The sequence below is a fragment of the Perognathus longimembris genome, chromosome 21 (assembly GCF_023159225.1).
Source record: "Perognathus longimembris pacificus isolate PPM17 chromosome 21, ASM2315922v1, whole genome shotgun sequence".
NCBI classification, from domain to species: domain Eukaryota; kingdom Metazoa; phylum Chordata; class Mammalia; order Rodentia; family Heteromyidae; genus Perognathus; species Perognathus longimembris.
In genome coordinates, this window is record NC_063181.1 from 29,391,014 (window position 1) to 29,407,332 (window position 16,319).

At 36.6% G+C, this 16,319-nt stretch overlaps 1 protein-coding gene across 2 annotated transcripts in view; it reads right to left on the bottom strand.

Annotated features, from left to right (window-relative positions):
* Nucleotides 1-3,426: 3,426 nt before the first annotated feature.
* The window catches only part of Hook3 (hook microtubule tethering protein 3), a 100,758-nt gene continuing 87,865 nt past the window's right edge, over nt 3,427-16,319 (bottom strand). For both annotated transcript variants that reach the window (XM_048330488.1, XM_048330489.1), the window contains exons 17-22: nt 13,649-13,683; nt 12,783-12,865; nt 10,716-10,816; nt 8,574-8,678; nt 8,354-8,425; nt 3,427-3,941 (exon numbers count right to left, since the gene is read on the bottom strand). In XM_048330488.1, the coding sequence (XP_048186445.1) occupies nt 3,801-3,941; nt 8,354-8,425; nt 8,574-8,678; nt 10,716-10,816; nt 12,783-12,865; nt 13,649-13,683 (537 nt within the window). In that variant the 3' untranslated portion in view covers nt 3,427-3,800. The remainder of the gene's footprint in view (nt 3,942-8,353; nt 8,426-8,573; nt 8,679-10,715; nt 10,817-12,782; nt 12,866-13,648; nt 13,684-16,319) is intronic.

Below are 16,319 nucleotides of genomic sequence, written 5' to 3' on the forward strand. Positions count from 1 at the left end.
TTCCCGCTCAAGGCTAGCACTCTGCCACTTGAGCCACAGCGCCGCTTCTAGCCGTTTTCTGTATATGTGGTGCTGGGGAATCGAACCTAGGGCCTCGTGTATCCGAGGCAGGCACTCTTGCCACTAGGCTATATCCCCAGCCCCAGATGAATTCTTATATGGGAACAGGAAATATAAAAAAAAAGTTGATATCTTGGTTAACAAGATGAAGCCAAACTACTACCAAAATTATTTTAAAATGTCTTATTAAAAAAACACACTTGTTCAACTTAACTCATCTCATACTTAAACTACAATCCATTTGTACAGAATGAATTTTTTTGTTCCTTTATAAGAATGAAGTAGATTGTTTCTGACTAGATAACATTTTGATTTTGTACAATTGAGTATTTCTTGTATTAGCAAGAAAACTCCAAGAAAATTAAAGACTACAATATCATCCTTACTACAACCATTTCATTAAGCCAATTTTATCAGGCTAAGGATATCTAACAGAAATAATTCAAGCTTGATAGATTTTGGAATGTGGGTCTCTTATTTAGAGGCTTTTTCTTAGTTATTACTAAATAATTAGACAGATGGTAAGAAGCTATCCAGTTCCTGAAATATATCCAACTGTATTATTTGTTCTCAGATTAGTTTCCTATGCATTTCTTAAATATGGACTATCTAACATAAATGTTAATATTCTTTAGTACTTTACTTTGTATTTTCTAGCTAGAAAGAACACAGAAACAAATATGCTTTTTGTTTATGAAAATTCAGGCACTGTGGTGACAGCTCATCATAACAACACAGTGATGATATGCTCAGTCCCCTGAAGATGCCAGGACTAGCTCTGCTTAGTGAGAACACAGATATCCCAAAGCTATTGCATGTAAGAGTTCTTGAAAATATAGCATAGTATTGCTCTCCTCTAAATCAAGATCCAAATGTCTCCAAACTTCTTTAGAGACCATGAATGATCACAGCCCATCTGAGATATTACTAATTATGACTAGACATATATCGTGTCCCCAAAGCTAGACAAAGGGAGTCCCCACTGCTTTTAGAAAAGTTTTTTAAGTAACTTAAAATGTTTAGAAATGCAATTTCTTTATGTCATAAGGGTAATACGCAAAACTTCAAAGGTATACCAAAGGAGAGTCAAAGTTAAAATCTAAAATCACAGCATACAACAGACGCTGAACAAAGTAAGAAATAAAACTTGCTCCTAAAAGCCTGATACATTTCCAACCTATCTGGAGAAAATATATCTAGGTAGGAAAGTGAGTAAGACTGGACAGTAAACAGAGAATGAAAATGAAAACCTTGCCTTATGTAAATATTTTTATTTGAAGGCTCCTGAGAGAAGCTCTTGCTTTCATCTGCCTTATTCTGCAGGTATAATTTCCCAGTAATTTTAACTTTACCAAGGTTGGGCCTTCATCCTAATTTATTTTAAAAATAGTTGAATCTTTATATTATTTCTGAATTAAAAGGTGAGGGTGAGAACCATCTTAAGTCATTTTTAGTCTTTATTGTCAAAACTTAATTCATTAGCTGGGCAAGCCTATTTTATTGTTTAGGAGGCTGAAGAAAGATGGTTGAGTGCAGAGGTTTGAAGCGAGCACTAAAAACAGCAAGATCATAAGGAAGGTAGGAGGTAGGAAGAAAAGAAGGAAGGACTTAATACATTGACCAGGTCAGCTATCTACTCACCTGACTCTGCTTAATTACTAATTCTTGCTTATAGTCATAGCAGGAAGAAGTATTCTTAGACTTTTGTGCTTGACATAAAACAAACCACATTATGACAGCCAGGAATGGTGGTGCCCACCTATAATCATAGCACTCAGGAGGCTGAGGCAGAAGGACTGCAACTTCAAGGCCCACCTAGACTACACAGTAAAACTCTGTCTTTAAAACATAAAGCAGGATAAAGTGGCTGAATGGTTAAAGTGATTGGATGTTTTTTGTTTTTTTTAAAGCACTACAGATTTTCAGGTTAACCTTAAATGATAAGTATAGATTTAAAAATCAAACACATGAATACAGAGTCTGAACATTTCTTAATTACACTAAACATGATTTAAAGTTACTTATATGTAACACAAAAACTGAATAGAACCTGAGCTTTCAAACTGTAAGTACATAAAATAACATCCTATTAGGTAACACATCTAAACAAAAAAACCCAATCTCCTTTCAGAATGAATATATATGTGTATATATATATGCTTTAAAATTATGCCATGGTAGAATAAAAAGGTTGGAGGTGAACTTAAATATAATATGGCACTAACTTCATGTCAATAGGAGAAAAATTAGAAGGCAGTTCATTTTCAAACGAATACCATCTCATTTTTGTAGAGCACCTTATAGAGACAAAGTGCTTCATAATGATTTACTGACAGTATTCAGAAATAGAAGAAATATGTCTTAAAATGTAAGCACTTTGGAAGTGGTGCTATGGCTCAAAGTGGTAGAGTACTAGCCTTGAGGTGAAGAATTCAGGGACAGTGCCCAGGCCCAGAGTTCAAGCCTCTCAACCAAAAAAAAGTAAGTATTTTAAAGCAAAATATCTGAAAACATCCACTCACTAACAGAATCCTGGCCTAATAAGACTTTAGAAAGAATATGATAGATATAATAATATTACATACAAGAACTCATATGTATTAAGATGTTAAGTATTGGGAATTTTTGAGAAAGGAAGTTTATATTAAGGAATAAACAAAACAAATGAGGCACAAGGCCACAAACCGCCCAAAGAGCAACATTACCTATTACCTCTAAGTATATGAAAAAGAAATCTTTTATGTGTGTAGAATTGAATGTGTAAATGTCAAGCACATAACCAGAATCTGATTCTTAGTTACTAAAAAGATATTCCAAAGAAAAAAAGAGCCTGCCTGAATTTTTCCCCAAACAACCTCATCAATGTACTCACTTTTTTTTTTTTTGGCCAGTCCTGGGCCTTGGACTCAGGGCCTGAGCACCATCCCTGGCTTCTTCCTGCTCAAGGCTAGCACTCTGCCACCTGAGCCACAGCGCCCCTTCTGGCCGTTTTCCATATATGTGGTGCTGGGGAATTGAACCGAGAGCTTCATGTGTAGGAGGCAAGCACTCTTGCCACTAGGCCATATTCCCAGCCCAATGTACTCACTTTTGCCAGCAAACAAGATAGCATAAAGTAAATTAATTTTCTGTTTGTTTTAAAAATTGTCTCTAAATATTCAAATAAATTTAATTTCCTATAAAACGATGTGAAAACTGATTTTTCCCCCTCTAAATCATTTCCTTAGGTGGCTAAGGAGATTTGACTAGTATTTCTGTCACTGTATTTAAGTTTCTGCAGAAAAAGTGCACTTGCTCACCACTTTTTGTAGTAAATATGTATGTTTTTTGAAGTGCATATGGAAAACAATTGAAAATAGACTAATATCATAAAAAGATTAAAGTTCCTTCAAACAAAGACATTCTTATAAAGCATGGTAACACATAGGCACAATAAAGAATACAAATTGTGTATCAATTGTTGGCAGAAAATCTAATTCATTACAAAGCCTACACCACTGGGGAAGAGACATTTTCATACAAAGTAAAGTATTACACTATTTATACAACAATTATAATTGTACATTTACAAATTTTTGGCACATTAAAAGGAACTGAAAAGACTACAGAATAAAGGACAAAGAAACTAACACAAATATATAAGACAGAGAAAAAGCCCTCCAATGAGCAACATTAAATATTGACTTTTGGTGAACTTCCTGAAATGTTGCTGTATGTGCAGGTTTTTATTTCTGACTTCTCTACCTTGCTGTGGCTGGTTGGACATGGCCCGGGTAAGATCTTCTTGCACTTGTGGCTTGTCTTTGTCTAGCTAAAAATGACTGCCCTGAACCTGTGCTAGCCAGTCTATCTTCAGCCGCCTTTTTATGCAGAGTCATTCCCTTCAACATTAAAAACAAAGAAAAACAAGGAATCAATGAAAGTACAGCACAGTATATTCTCACAAAATAAAATTTCATCATGCAAGATTTAGTACATTACACAGAAAAGCACAATTAATTACAAATATTAATTCTAGTCATTATAGATTAAAATGTTTTAAAAGAAGCACTTGAGTTCTAACAATTAAGAATAAATCTTGCTTTGGCAAAACTGACTTAATTTTCTGAATTTACATTAACCAAAACAACAGAAACTGCAGACAGATTTTTTATAATTCATTACTCATGTTCTATCATACTTCTCTTTCAAATCAAATGTATAATGATTTTCCAAGAAAAAAAAAGTGCAACTGATTAACAGCAGTTGATTTACATGGGCTGTAGAAATCACAGGGCACATTCAGAAAAGCCAAATGTACTTATTTCTTAAGATGGAAAGCCAATCTAAGTATTATACATACCACACTTCGTTGTTTTTCTTCATTTCAAGGCAGACTTATATTCTTAAACAATTAAGCAAAATTCTTGATAGCCACAAAAGAAGACCCAACCAAGATCCTTCTCTTGAAGTCAAAAGGATCACCTACTGTACCTCTAAGGAAGGCGGCACAATTGGTGGTTTTGTAAAAGCCCCTAAAAAACAGGCAGGTTATCTCTTGGTGCTTCAAGAATGTGGAGGGAAAATAATAGTGACAAAAAAGACTTTACTAAAGATTAGGAAAGAACAGTTCTGATATTTAAAAAAAATAAACTGATGAACATTTCTAGCCAGAGAAACTTTAAGAACCGAGATTAATGAACATGGGTAGACTGGGAAAAAGTGGAGGCTGACAACAAAGAAAAATCCAAACTCTATTTTGAGACAGGGTTCCACAATATAGTCTAAATTGGCCTTGAATCTGCTATGTAGTTCAGGCTGACCTTGAACTCACTTTCCTCCTGCTTCAGCTTTTCCCCTGGTGCTGGAGAGATAGATGTGCACAAACACATGTGGTACTAGTTAAAAAAATTTCTATTTTTTTATGCTGAGTTTGAAATCCCACTTGCTGGGCAAGTACTTCAGCCATACTTTAAGCTCATTTTTATTTTAGTAACTTTTCATTTTTAGTAACTCTTCATTTTTTTGAATGTGGCTGGACTGTAACTGTCATCCTCCAACCCACATATCTGGGATTATAGATGAAAACTACCATACTCAGCTTCTTGGCTGAGATGAGGTCACTAGATTTCTTCCAGTAGCCTTGAAGAATGTCCTCATAGAATCCATATCCTGAGTAGCTGGGTTTCAGGCATGCTGATATTTTGTTTATTTACTTATTGTGTGTGCACGTGTGCGCATGCATGCCCATGTCAGAGAGAGAGAGAGAGAGAGAGAGAGAGAGAGAGAGAGAATGCATACTGGGGCTTGAATCCAGGGATTGGGCATTGTCCATTAGCTTTTATGTTCAAGGTGGATGATATTCTACCACTTGAGCCACAGCTCCACTTTTGGCTTTTTGGTGGTTAATTGGAGGTAAAAGTCTCATGGATTTTCCTGCCTTGGCTGGCTTCAAACAACAATCCTCAGATCTCAGCTTCCTGAGTAGCTAGGATTTACACAAGTATGAGCCACAGCTTAATTTAATTTACAGCAAATCATTTGAGGATTTGAACAAAATTGACAAATATCTACAAATAAACTTAATCAATTTAGATAAATATAATGAAATAATGTCTTATTTAAAATACTAGAACTTGTCACATTTCAATGATTTATCAAAATTTCTTATACACCTTTATTTTGTGTGTGTGAAACTTAGGTCTGTATATTGTGCTTCAGAGTTCTACTGCTGTGCTACATCTCAAGTACTCTACATATTTTTCTTTCTTCCTGCAGGTATTCAAATCAAGTACTATATCATTAAACTACATCCCCAGCACCTTTCTATATACTCTATCCAAGGCCATTCTTGAGCTATTGAATATCTCTTTCTAGCACCCATCATCATTTCTATTTAACTGTGTAGATGCAGAAATTTCGACTATAACTCCACAGTGTTCAAAACCAGGGATAATTTTTAGTACCAAGTAACAGAATAAATAATATGGAAAACTATAAAAGATATATGAGTGGGCTGGCAATATGGCCTAGTGGCAAGAGTGCTTGCCTTGTATACATGAGGCCCTGGGTTCAATTCCCCAGCACCACATATACAGAAAATGGCCAGAAGTGGCGCTGTAGCTCAAGTGGCAGAGTGCTAGCCTTGAGCAAAAAGAAGCCAGGGACAGTGCTCAGGCCCTGAGTTCAAGCCCAGGACTGGCAAAAAAAAAAAAAAAAGATATATGAAATTACTAACAAAAACTAAGATGCAAAGCTATTAAGACTGACAGTATTAAGCTTTGAAAAGACAAGACATAAAACAGACCAGGATTGGGGCTGGGAATATGGCCCAGTGGTAAAGTGCTTGCCTCCTATACATGAAGCCCTGGGTTCGATTCCCCAGCACTACATATATAGAAAATGGCCAGAAGTGGCGCTGTGGCTCAGGTGGCAGAGTGCTATTGAGGAAAAAGAAGCCAGGAACAGTGCTCAGGCCACGTCCAAGCCAAACTGGCAAAAAAAAAAAAAAAAAAGGCAGAATCATGGGGTGGTGGGGGAGGCTCCAGCGGTAGATTATGTGCCTAGCAGGCACAAGGTCCTGAGTTCAAATCTCAGCACCACCAAAAAAAAGAAAAACCAGGATTAACTTCCAGAAAAGTTCTTTATGTAGCCCCTCCCCTCATTTTTCTTTTTGTGAGCTGCTACTGCAGCTTGAACTCAGGCCTCACACTCTCACTTGACTTTTTTGCCAAGGCTGACACTCTACCATGTGAGCCACAGCTTCAGTTCTAATTTTTTGGTTAACTGGAATGGAGTCTCATAGTCTTTTCTGCTTGGGCTGGCTTTGAACTGTCATCCTCAGATCTCAGCCTCCTGAGTATCTAGGATTACAGGTATGAATCACTAGTGCCTGGCAAGTTTTCTTTTGTTTTTAAATTTAAAACTTCAAAAACTCAATATCTGAAAAACTAATATTCTAAATTTCAAACATTCTCTTTTAAAAACTGTGATAAAATCTATGCCGGGTGCCAGTGGCTCATGCCTGTAATCCTAGCTACTCAGGAGTCTGAGATCTGAGGATCATGGTTCCAAAGCCAGCCCAGGTAGGAAAGTCTGCCAGCTTCATCTCTAATTAACCACCAAAAAATCAGAAGTGGTGCTGTGGCTCAAGTAGTAGAGCACAAGAGCCTTGAGCTGAAGAGCTCAAGGACAGTGCCAAGACCCAGAGTTTAAGCCCCATGACCACAACAACAAAAAGAAAATTGTGATAAAATCATAAATATATAGTTTTGATCAAGTCAGGTATACGTGTAGACACAACATGTCATAAAATTTTTGGCAAAAGATCAAATCATATTAGGCCAAGGGCACTACTAGCCTTTAAGACTCATGGCACCTCCCTGTAATCCTAGCTACTCAGGAGGCTGAGATCTGAAGACTGTTGAGTCAAAGCCAGCTTGGGCAGGAAAGTTTGGTGAGGCTCTTAACTCTAATTAAAGTACCAAAATGTCAGAGATGGAGCTGTAGCTCATGTGGTAGAGTGCTAGCCTTGTGCAAAAAAGCTCAGGGACAGCACCATGGCCCTAAGTTCAAGTCCCAGGACCTGTACCCACACTACCACCACCACCAACAACAACAAGAAAAAACTCACTGGCTTTATGCCAACAGTGGAGGTCAGAAGTTGAAAAAAATAAGAGAACTTGTTGAAAACTGGCTCTCATTTCAGAAAACTTTTGAAAAGGCAGAGTTGTTCCATTGAGAAGAAAATGATGACAACAAAAGTTGGGGGAAAAGTACTGAGAGAAGAAAATGATGACAACAAAAGTTGGGGGAAAAGTACTGAAAAAAAACCCCGCAGCATTCCCTGTAAAATTCATGGCTAGTGTAATCCACAACAGAATGCCATCAGTATTTATTTTCCCTGCCAAGAAGTTTTCTTGTGTTGGAATATTCGATGAAAATCACCTCCCATGCTTCAGGATCTGACACTGTTAACATCTTTCAATCCCCTGAGAAAGTAAATTGTCCCATCCTAAAAAGGTTAGAACAAAGTAGAGCTATTACCCTTGTGTGTGTGTGCCTTTCCTACCACAAATGGCTCTGAGGAACAAAACCTATGCTGACGTTTGTCTTTATTTTCTGGGGATTATGGATGATACCTGCACAATACCGTTCTGTTTGTGGGTTATATCTTCTTTGCAGAGAGGCTTTGTTAGTATGTTAGGATGACATTACTTTTAGATTCTTTAGGCAAACTTGCTTCTTCAGTAAAGGCAATCTAGTAATGTATTTGGTAAACTTTGCATTATGTTCTGAAGTACTATATTCTTACCATATTGTACCAGGCACTGACTATGTATTTCTCTTCCATCTCTCTTTGACTCTTCGTTTTCTCATATTCTTTCTAAAAAGAACATGTATAGATACAATCAATATAGAGGAGATACTTATAATTAACTGTGTAAATCAATGGACGCAAAGTTTACAGTTTAACAAGGATCTCAGAAATCAGAACCCAGTATTTTATTGCCCATCATGGTGCAGTGAACTACCTCTAGTGAATGGAATAGCCGCTCTCGTTCCTGGAGTTGATTTTTAAGAGCTTGTATTTCTGGTGCTGCTCCTTGATTCTGTTTAGGATCTAAAGTCCGGATAACCTGCCAACAGTAATAAGAAATCTCAAACTTAAAGAATATAACCTTTTAAAAAGCAATGGATGCTTAAGTGCAGGTGGCTTATGACTGTAATCCCAGCTACTTAGGAGGCTGAGATCTGAGGATCATGGTTTGAAGCCAGCCTGGACAAAAAAGTCAATGAGACTCTTATCTCTAATTACTCACAAGAAAAAAAAAAAGCCAGACGTGGAGCTGTGGCTAAAGAGTAGAGAGATAGCCTTGAGCAAAAGTAGATCAGGGACCATGCTCAGGCCCTAAATTTAAGCCTGAGGACTGGCAACAAAAAAAATTAATTAAAATAGAAAAGGATATAGAGTTGGGGATACTAACTTAGTGGTGGGGAACCTACCTAACACATAATGCATGAGGCCCTGTGTTTCATACCCAGCAACACAAAAAAGCAAAACAAAATGAAACAAAAGTAGAAAATATAAATCAATGAGAACCAAAAGTTATTTAAAAAAACTTTAAAATACAAATGCGTAAAATAATATTACCTTTTCAACTTTTGAATATATAATTATATAGAAAAATCGATTATAAAAGTTAATTCTGGCTTAAACCAATAAATACAATTAAGCAGACACTACTGACAGCTCCCTCCTTTCCTTTCTTAGGCTATCATTGTGTCCTTATTGTATCCTCTGATCATATGTGGTTTGGGCATGAGTGGTAGTAGTGGGGTCAATATTGAGTCAACAATTAGAAGACTTATAGGGAAGGCATCTTAACTCCTTTCAATTTTACTACTGAAATGTTCAAAGCTATAGAAAGTTTAAACAAAAAGGCATTTACATTTAATACAGTGGCCTATATGACATTCCTCTCTCTTCACATACACAAGCTCTCTTCACATACTGTGCTTGCTTTGGCAACTAAAAATAATTCACAGACCTCCTGATATTATGTTTCCTTTTTCCAGTCCTGACCCTTGAACTCAGGGAAGGGATCCTGTCCCTCAGCTTCTTTTGCTCAAAGCTAGCTAGCACTCTACCACTTGAGCCACAGCACCACTAAACCTCATAATATATAACGCTTCAATTCTTGAGTGTGCACATCTTTAGATGAAAGGGATTATAGTACATAATTGCAATACTATTAACATCTACAAGCCATTACTTGGTTCAAGCCAAGTCCATACTTTCACAGATGTCTCCAAAATGCCTTTTCTCTTAATTTCAGTGCTAGTACTGAAGCTTGAACGAGGGGTCTGGGCACTACTTTTTAGCTTTTTCACTCAAGGTTGGTGCTCTACCATTTTTGCTGCAGCTCCACTTCTAGCCTTTTGGTGATTAATTGGTTAAGAGCCCCCCGGCTGGTTTTGAACCACAATCCTCAGATCTCAGGCCCCAAAATGTATTTCACCACTGAGCCTCTCTGTGGCCACTCCAGGACTCAAAGATTAATGCACTGTGTATCTAGTAGTTAGGTAGGGCTCTTTTAAAATAGTAATAGCCTGCCTCCTACTGCTACCACATTCCGCTGTATTTTCTTTTCATGATACTGACTTTTATCTTCCAAGTTATCTGACAATTTGCTATAGGTATTACTTTTTCCAATATATATAGTCTTAGTTTCCTTTGAGCTGGAAGCTGGGTACAAAGTACTGCTTGACTCAGGTTGATCATCACATCAAGGATATCTCATCAGGAAACTCTAGGGTTTGTTTTGTAAGGTCATGTGGGACTAATCTAATTACTGGCTAAATTAGTGATGGTCATTTATTTTCTATTAAGTTATATTTTCTCCTTGTTAAGTACTAAGTAATTTTGATCACTATATCTTGTTCAGGATTATTTCTTTGTATATCGTGTGGTAGCTCTCCTCATTAGAAATAAGCATGTATATGAAATACGTGTGTATGTGTGTTTGCGTGTTGTACTGGGTTTTAAACTAAGGCTCTGTGCTTAGCAATTCTATGACTTACATCATACCTCTAGCCTTATGGGCACTATATTTAGTACTCCAGTAAAACATGACCACAAAGTAGAGTTGAGATACCCACAAATCCATACTTACACTTTTGGCTTTCTCTAAGTATTTTTTATATCGTTCTTCCATTTGCTTCATTTCTTCTTCTTTCTTCCGTAAAGCTTCTTGTAATTCTTCAATTTTTAAGGCTGTAGATGAGACAGTAAAATTAAAAATTAACTGAAATTATAAAGGTGATATACAGAGGGATATACAGAGGGATTCGTTACCTGAGCCAGGTAAAGAGTATCTTTCATTTGGGGCAGTATTACTCCTTCCCTTGTTCTCTTTTTCCCTCCTGTTCCCAACTATAAGTCGTACAGTTCATTTTCAACACAGTGTGATTTTTTTGGTGCTGACCCTGGGGCTTGAACTTACCATGTGCCTCGGTCCTGTCTTTAAGCTTTTTTTTTGCTCAAAGCTAGAGCTCTATTACTTGAGCTACACAGCTCTATTACCTGAGCTACACAGCTCTACTTCTCGCTTTTGTGGTAGTTAATTGGACATAAAAGTTATACAGGCTTTCCTGCTTGGGCTGTCTTTGAACTGAAATCCTCAGATCTTAGCCTCCCAAGTAGTTAGGATTAAAGACAGGAATGACCAACACCAGCTATAATTTTGTTTTGTTTTATAGTATTGGGGGATGAGCTTGGGGCCTTGAGTTTATCATGCAAGGATTCTGTCACTTAAGCCATATTCCCTAGCCCTTTTGCTTTAGTTACTTTTTCAATAGGGTCTCTCACAATATGGCCAGGCCACCTGGACTGTGATTCTCCTGTTTACACTTCCCACACAGGTGGGATGACAAGCATGAACTACCATGCCCAGCTTTGCATTAATGGAGAAGTTTTGTGATCTCATAACTGGCCTTGATACTCTTTGCCATCAGAGTAGCTGGGCATGAGCCATTATGTCTTGCTCACAATTTTTCTTTAAAAGACAACTAATAATTCACTCTTTCTTTCTTTCTCTCTCTTTTTTTTTTTTTTTTTGGCCAGTCCTGGGCCATGAACTCAGGGCCTGAGCACTGTCCCTGGCTTCTTTATGCTCAAGGCTAGTACACTGCCACTTGAGTCACAGCGCCACTTCTGGCCTTTTTCTACATATGTGGTACTGGGGAATCAAACCCAGGGCTTCATGTATACAAGGGAAGTACTCTTGCCACTAGGCCATATTCCCAGCCCTCACTTTTTTTTTTTAATTGAGTTTAAGGCTAGCACTCTACCACTTGAGCCACAGCACCACCTCTGGCCTTTTCTATATATGTGGTGCTGAGGGATCAAACCTAGGGCTTCATGTATATAAGGCCAGCACTTTACCACTAGGACATATTCCAAGCCCCCATAATTCACTTTTATTATAAACAAAAACTCAAATATTAAAGGAAGTAAAAAAACTATCCTTTGGTAGATGAATAAACAAAATGGATATTCATATAATGCAATATTATCTAGACAACTCTAATACATGACATAAAATAGGGACATTATGCTAAATGGAAATTAAAAGGTTTATGCTAAGTAAAATAAGCCAGTGAGGAAAGGATAAATGTCCTATGATTCTACTAATGAGTTGCCTAGAGTAGTTAATTCAGAGACAAAAAGTAGAATTGTTATTATCATAGGTTAGGGAGAAACAGCAAATTATCATTTAATGGATTAGACTTCTACTTGGTAGTGATGAAAAATATTTAGAGATAGGTACTGCTAATGGTTGCACTATAATGTATATGTACTTACAGTCACTGAACCACACACATCAAATGATTGTTTACATATATTTTACTATATTAAAAAAAGGTAGAAGCCTGTCCTCTCATTTTCATAAAGAAGTACAAGCCATCCATAGGTATAAATACCAATGCAAGTCCAAGGTTGCTAAATTTACATTATGAAAAAATACTACTTCACAGTGATTAGAATCCATAACTAAGGAAATATTTATAAGTATAATTAGTAATTTAAGACAAAGATGATGATGTATTCTTTCTGCAAATAGGGAAAATTCTTTAATTGCTATAATTTACTGTAAAGCTTATTTCTAAAGAAATAAGTTATCAAATTCACTATGAGCAGGTAGTGTTTAGGTAATGATGCTAGTTAGGAAAAAACTCACAGCTGTTATTAAATCTTGGTTCAAGATCTTCGATAATGGCTCTCTTCTTCTGCAATTCATTATTAGCTTCATGCAGCTTTTCTCTATAACATGAATTTAACATATAACTAAATTAATTTAAAGACAGAAATATCTTTTTGGTTTGAAAAGTTTTGGGTTTTTTTACATAAGTGTGTATAAGAAGGTAAAGGTTTGGTTTCTTCCCCCTAGGAAATTTAAGCTTTACAAGAATTTCAAAGAAAAATATTTTTCCAAAAACAAAGTTCTAAAAATCAGGGAATAACAAAGGACATTATGCATCAATAAAAAGAATGAACAGGAAACCACATAAATTTCACAGAACCAAAGTATGTCAGGGATATTAATACATAATGTCATTTATGTAATGTTTCAAAAGTGTCAAGATTTTCAAAAGTAATAATGATTGGCATTGGGTCTGGTTTAGGGATGCAATCAATTATATGGGAGGGAGAAGGAACATAGTCACTAATGCATTTCATACTGTGCATGACTACTTTCAAGCTGCAACAGCAGACTAGAGGAACAGAGGCCAGGACCAAACCCTTCAAAGGGCTTTTTTGGCTTCAAATCAAAATTCCTAATTATGATTACAAAGACTTCAATAAATGAAGCCTGAAATGTGAGAAAAGAGTTCAAACACAGTTTGTTTAGAGTTATAGACCCTGGATAGAATTGACCTTGTAATAATAATAATCTGCCATTATTAATATGTAGAATTAATATGCAGTAGAATTGCTGTGTTTGCTTCATACTAATATGTCTAAAACCTAAATTGCCTCAAACTTCTGCAGCCCTGCAAAATTTTTTCCCACAAGACAATAAATTTTGACAGGTTTTCTACTTACAGATGTTCATCAAGCTTCTTTTTTAGAAGAAGTGACTGAAAACAGAAAACAAACATTAATTACTTAAAAATTTTAACCAATAAATTATTTTTAAATAGTTAAGAACATAGTAGAAACTAACTTTGCCCTCAGTAATTTCTTTGGTCAAAGAGTTTGTCAAAACACAATATATCCCCATTTACTTCTCTTGAATAAACGAAGAGAGCTGCTCCTAAGTGAGTGAGTGTGATTAGTACCAAGTACCTAGAAAGGGAATACTTGACTACTCTATTGATAGCCAGATAAGGAATTTCAAGTAACTTTCATGAAGACTAAATATTCCCAGACTCAATAGGCCAGTAAGTACCCTAATAATAACAGACATCCTAAGACATACTCATCTTTGGTATTGTTTTCCTTGTATCATAATAAGATCTTGGATCAATTTACATACTTATTCATATGCATACAAGTATGTGCATTTTGACTTTGGCACAGTTACAAATAATTTACACAATAGTATGGGAAATGTGAAAGGTGGTGATAAGCATAGATTTTAAGTTTGTGGTAAATGCAATTTAGACTGGATTTAAAAAACAAAACAAAACAAAACATTTTCCTGCCAGGCACCAGTTGCTGTTGCCTATAATCCTAGCTACTCAGGAGACTGAGATATGATGACCACAGTACAAAGCCAGCCTAGGAAGGAAAGTCTATGAGAGTCTTAGCTCCAACTAACCAGCAAAATGCTCAAAGTAGAGCTGTGGTTCAAGTGGTATAGTTCTAGAGTTGAGCAAAATGGCTCAGGGAAAGCACCCAAGACAGCCCTAGCACTAATGGCCGTGCGCGCGTGCACACCCACACCCACAATCCTGAAGAGCATATCAAACTACCTAAAAATAGTCATTCTACACAGAACTACTGTTTCATAATCACATATTTGCAAGTGTACTGTTTTTAATAAGTTACTATATAATTTAAAGTCAAACAATATAGGCTTATAAAATAAACTGTCCAACTCATCAACAGCAGCAATGTTGGGGACAAAAAACAAAAACCCTCTCCAAACTGAATTCTTCAAGTTTCAGTTGCCTTAATAATGATAACTATAACCTTTATTTAATTCCACTCTTTTTGATTATTTTGAGACAGTCCCACTACATGGTTCAGGCTAGCCTTAAAATGTGCTATCCTTCTGCCTCACTCTCCACAGTGTGGGGATTATGGGCATGCTAGATTAATTCAAGTCAGTTCTTACATAGCTTAGGAATTACTCAAATTTACTTTTTTGCTCAATATGATAACTAGTTAGATCAATGGCCCACAATATCTTTTGCCACTGCTTCCCCAACATACAAAATGTTAATAACGCTGGGAATATGGCCTAGTGGCAAGAGTGCTTGCCTCATATAGCTGAAGCCCTGGGTTTGATTCCTCAGCACCACATATACAGAAAAGGCCAGAAGTGGCGTCATGGCTCAAGTGGCAGAGTGCTAGCCTTGAGCAAAAAGAAGCCAGGGAAAGTGCTCAGGCCCTGAGTTCAAGCCCCAGGACTGGCAAAAAAAAAAAGACAAGACAAAATGATAATAACTTTACTACTTTGATTACTGCTTATTTTCTTTAATACAGAGGATACAATGTAATTTTTTAAGGTTTAATTATGTACAAAATGTGTATGTACAAATTGATTAAACTTTAACAAAGTTAATTTTCACTCTTCGGTGGTGTTATAATGTTTAAATATGCCAAGCACTATGGTGAAGTGTGTCGTATACTAATGCCTTGTATATGTTTCTGACAACACTGTAATTTTAGCCTCATCTTACAAGGAGTAAGATGGGACGGAAAATATTTAGTAGCTTTCAAATAAGAGATCACAATTTAAAACCCAGGTTTACTAGTCTCTGTAGTCTGCCCTATCCTCTTTTCTATGCTATAAGGTTTCTCAAAACTCAACACTGGTACTGTTAAAATGTGTGGCAAAAGGAGGCAGATTGCAATTGGAAGCTATCATCAAAATAACTTACATAAATAAACTATAGAAACAGCAGGGTATGGATGAGATGTGGGAAGAGACCTACATATTAAGAATCAGATCTCAAGAACAGACTTTTCTAGGATTTAACTTTTTTTGCGCCAGTCCTGGGGCTTGAAGTCAGGGCCCGGGCACTGTCCCTGGCTTCTTTTTGTTCAAAGCTAGCATTCTACCACTTGAGCCACAGCACTACCTCTGGATTTTTCTGTATATGTGGTACTGAGGAATCAAACCCAGGGCTTTATGTATGTTAGGCAAGCACTCTACCACTAGGCCACATTCCCAGCCTGGAAACTTTTGTTTTTGTGTGCTGGTCCTGGGGCTTGAATTCAGGGCCTGAGTGTTGTCCCTGAGCAATTTGGCTCAAGGGTAGTATTCTACCTCTTTCTTTTTTTAAAATTAAGTTTAAGTTACTACATTTATTTCATAGTTCACATTTTAGCTTTCACAATGATGAAAATTATCACTCTACTTTACATAGGTTACAAAGTCTATGAACTTTAACAATAAAATCATTTCCATTTCAGATGATATGTGCATTACTTTCATTTTGTTTAGTTCCCTCTTTCACTCATTCCTTCCTTCCTATTCCCACTCATGAGTTGCTTAGCTCACTTTCATCAGTGTCCAATGTAGCTGATAGTTCCCTCTCCTATG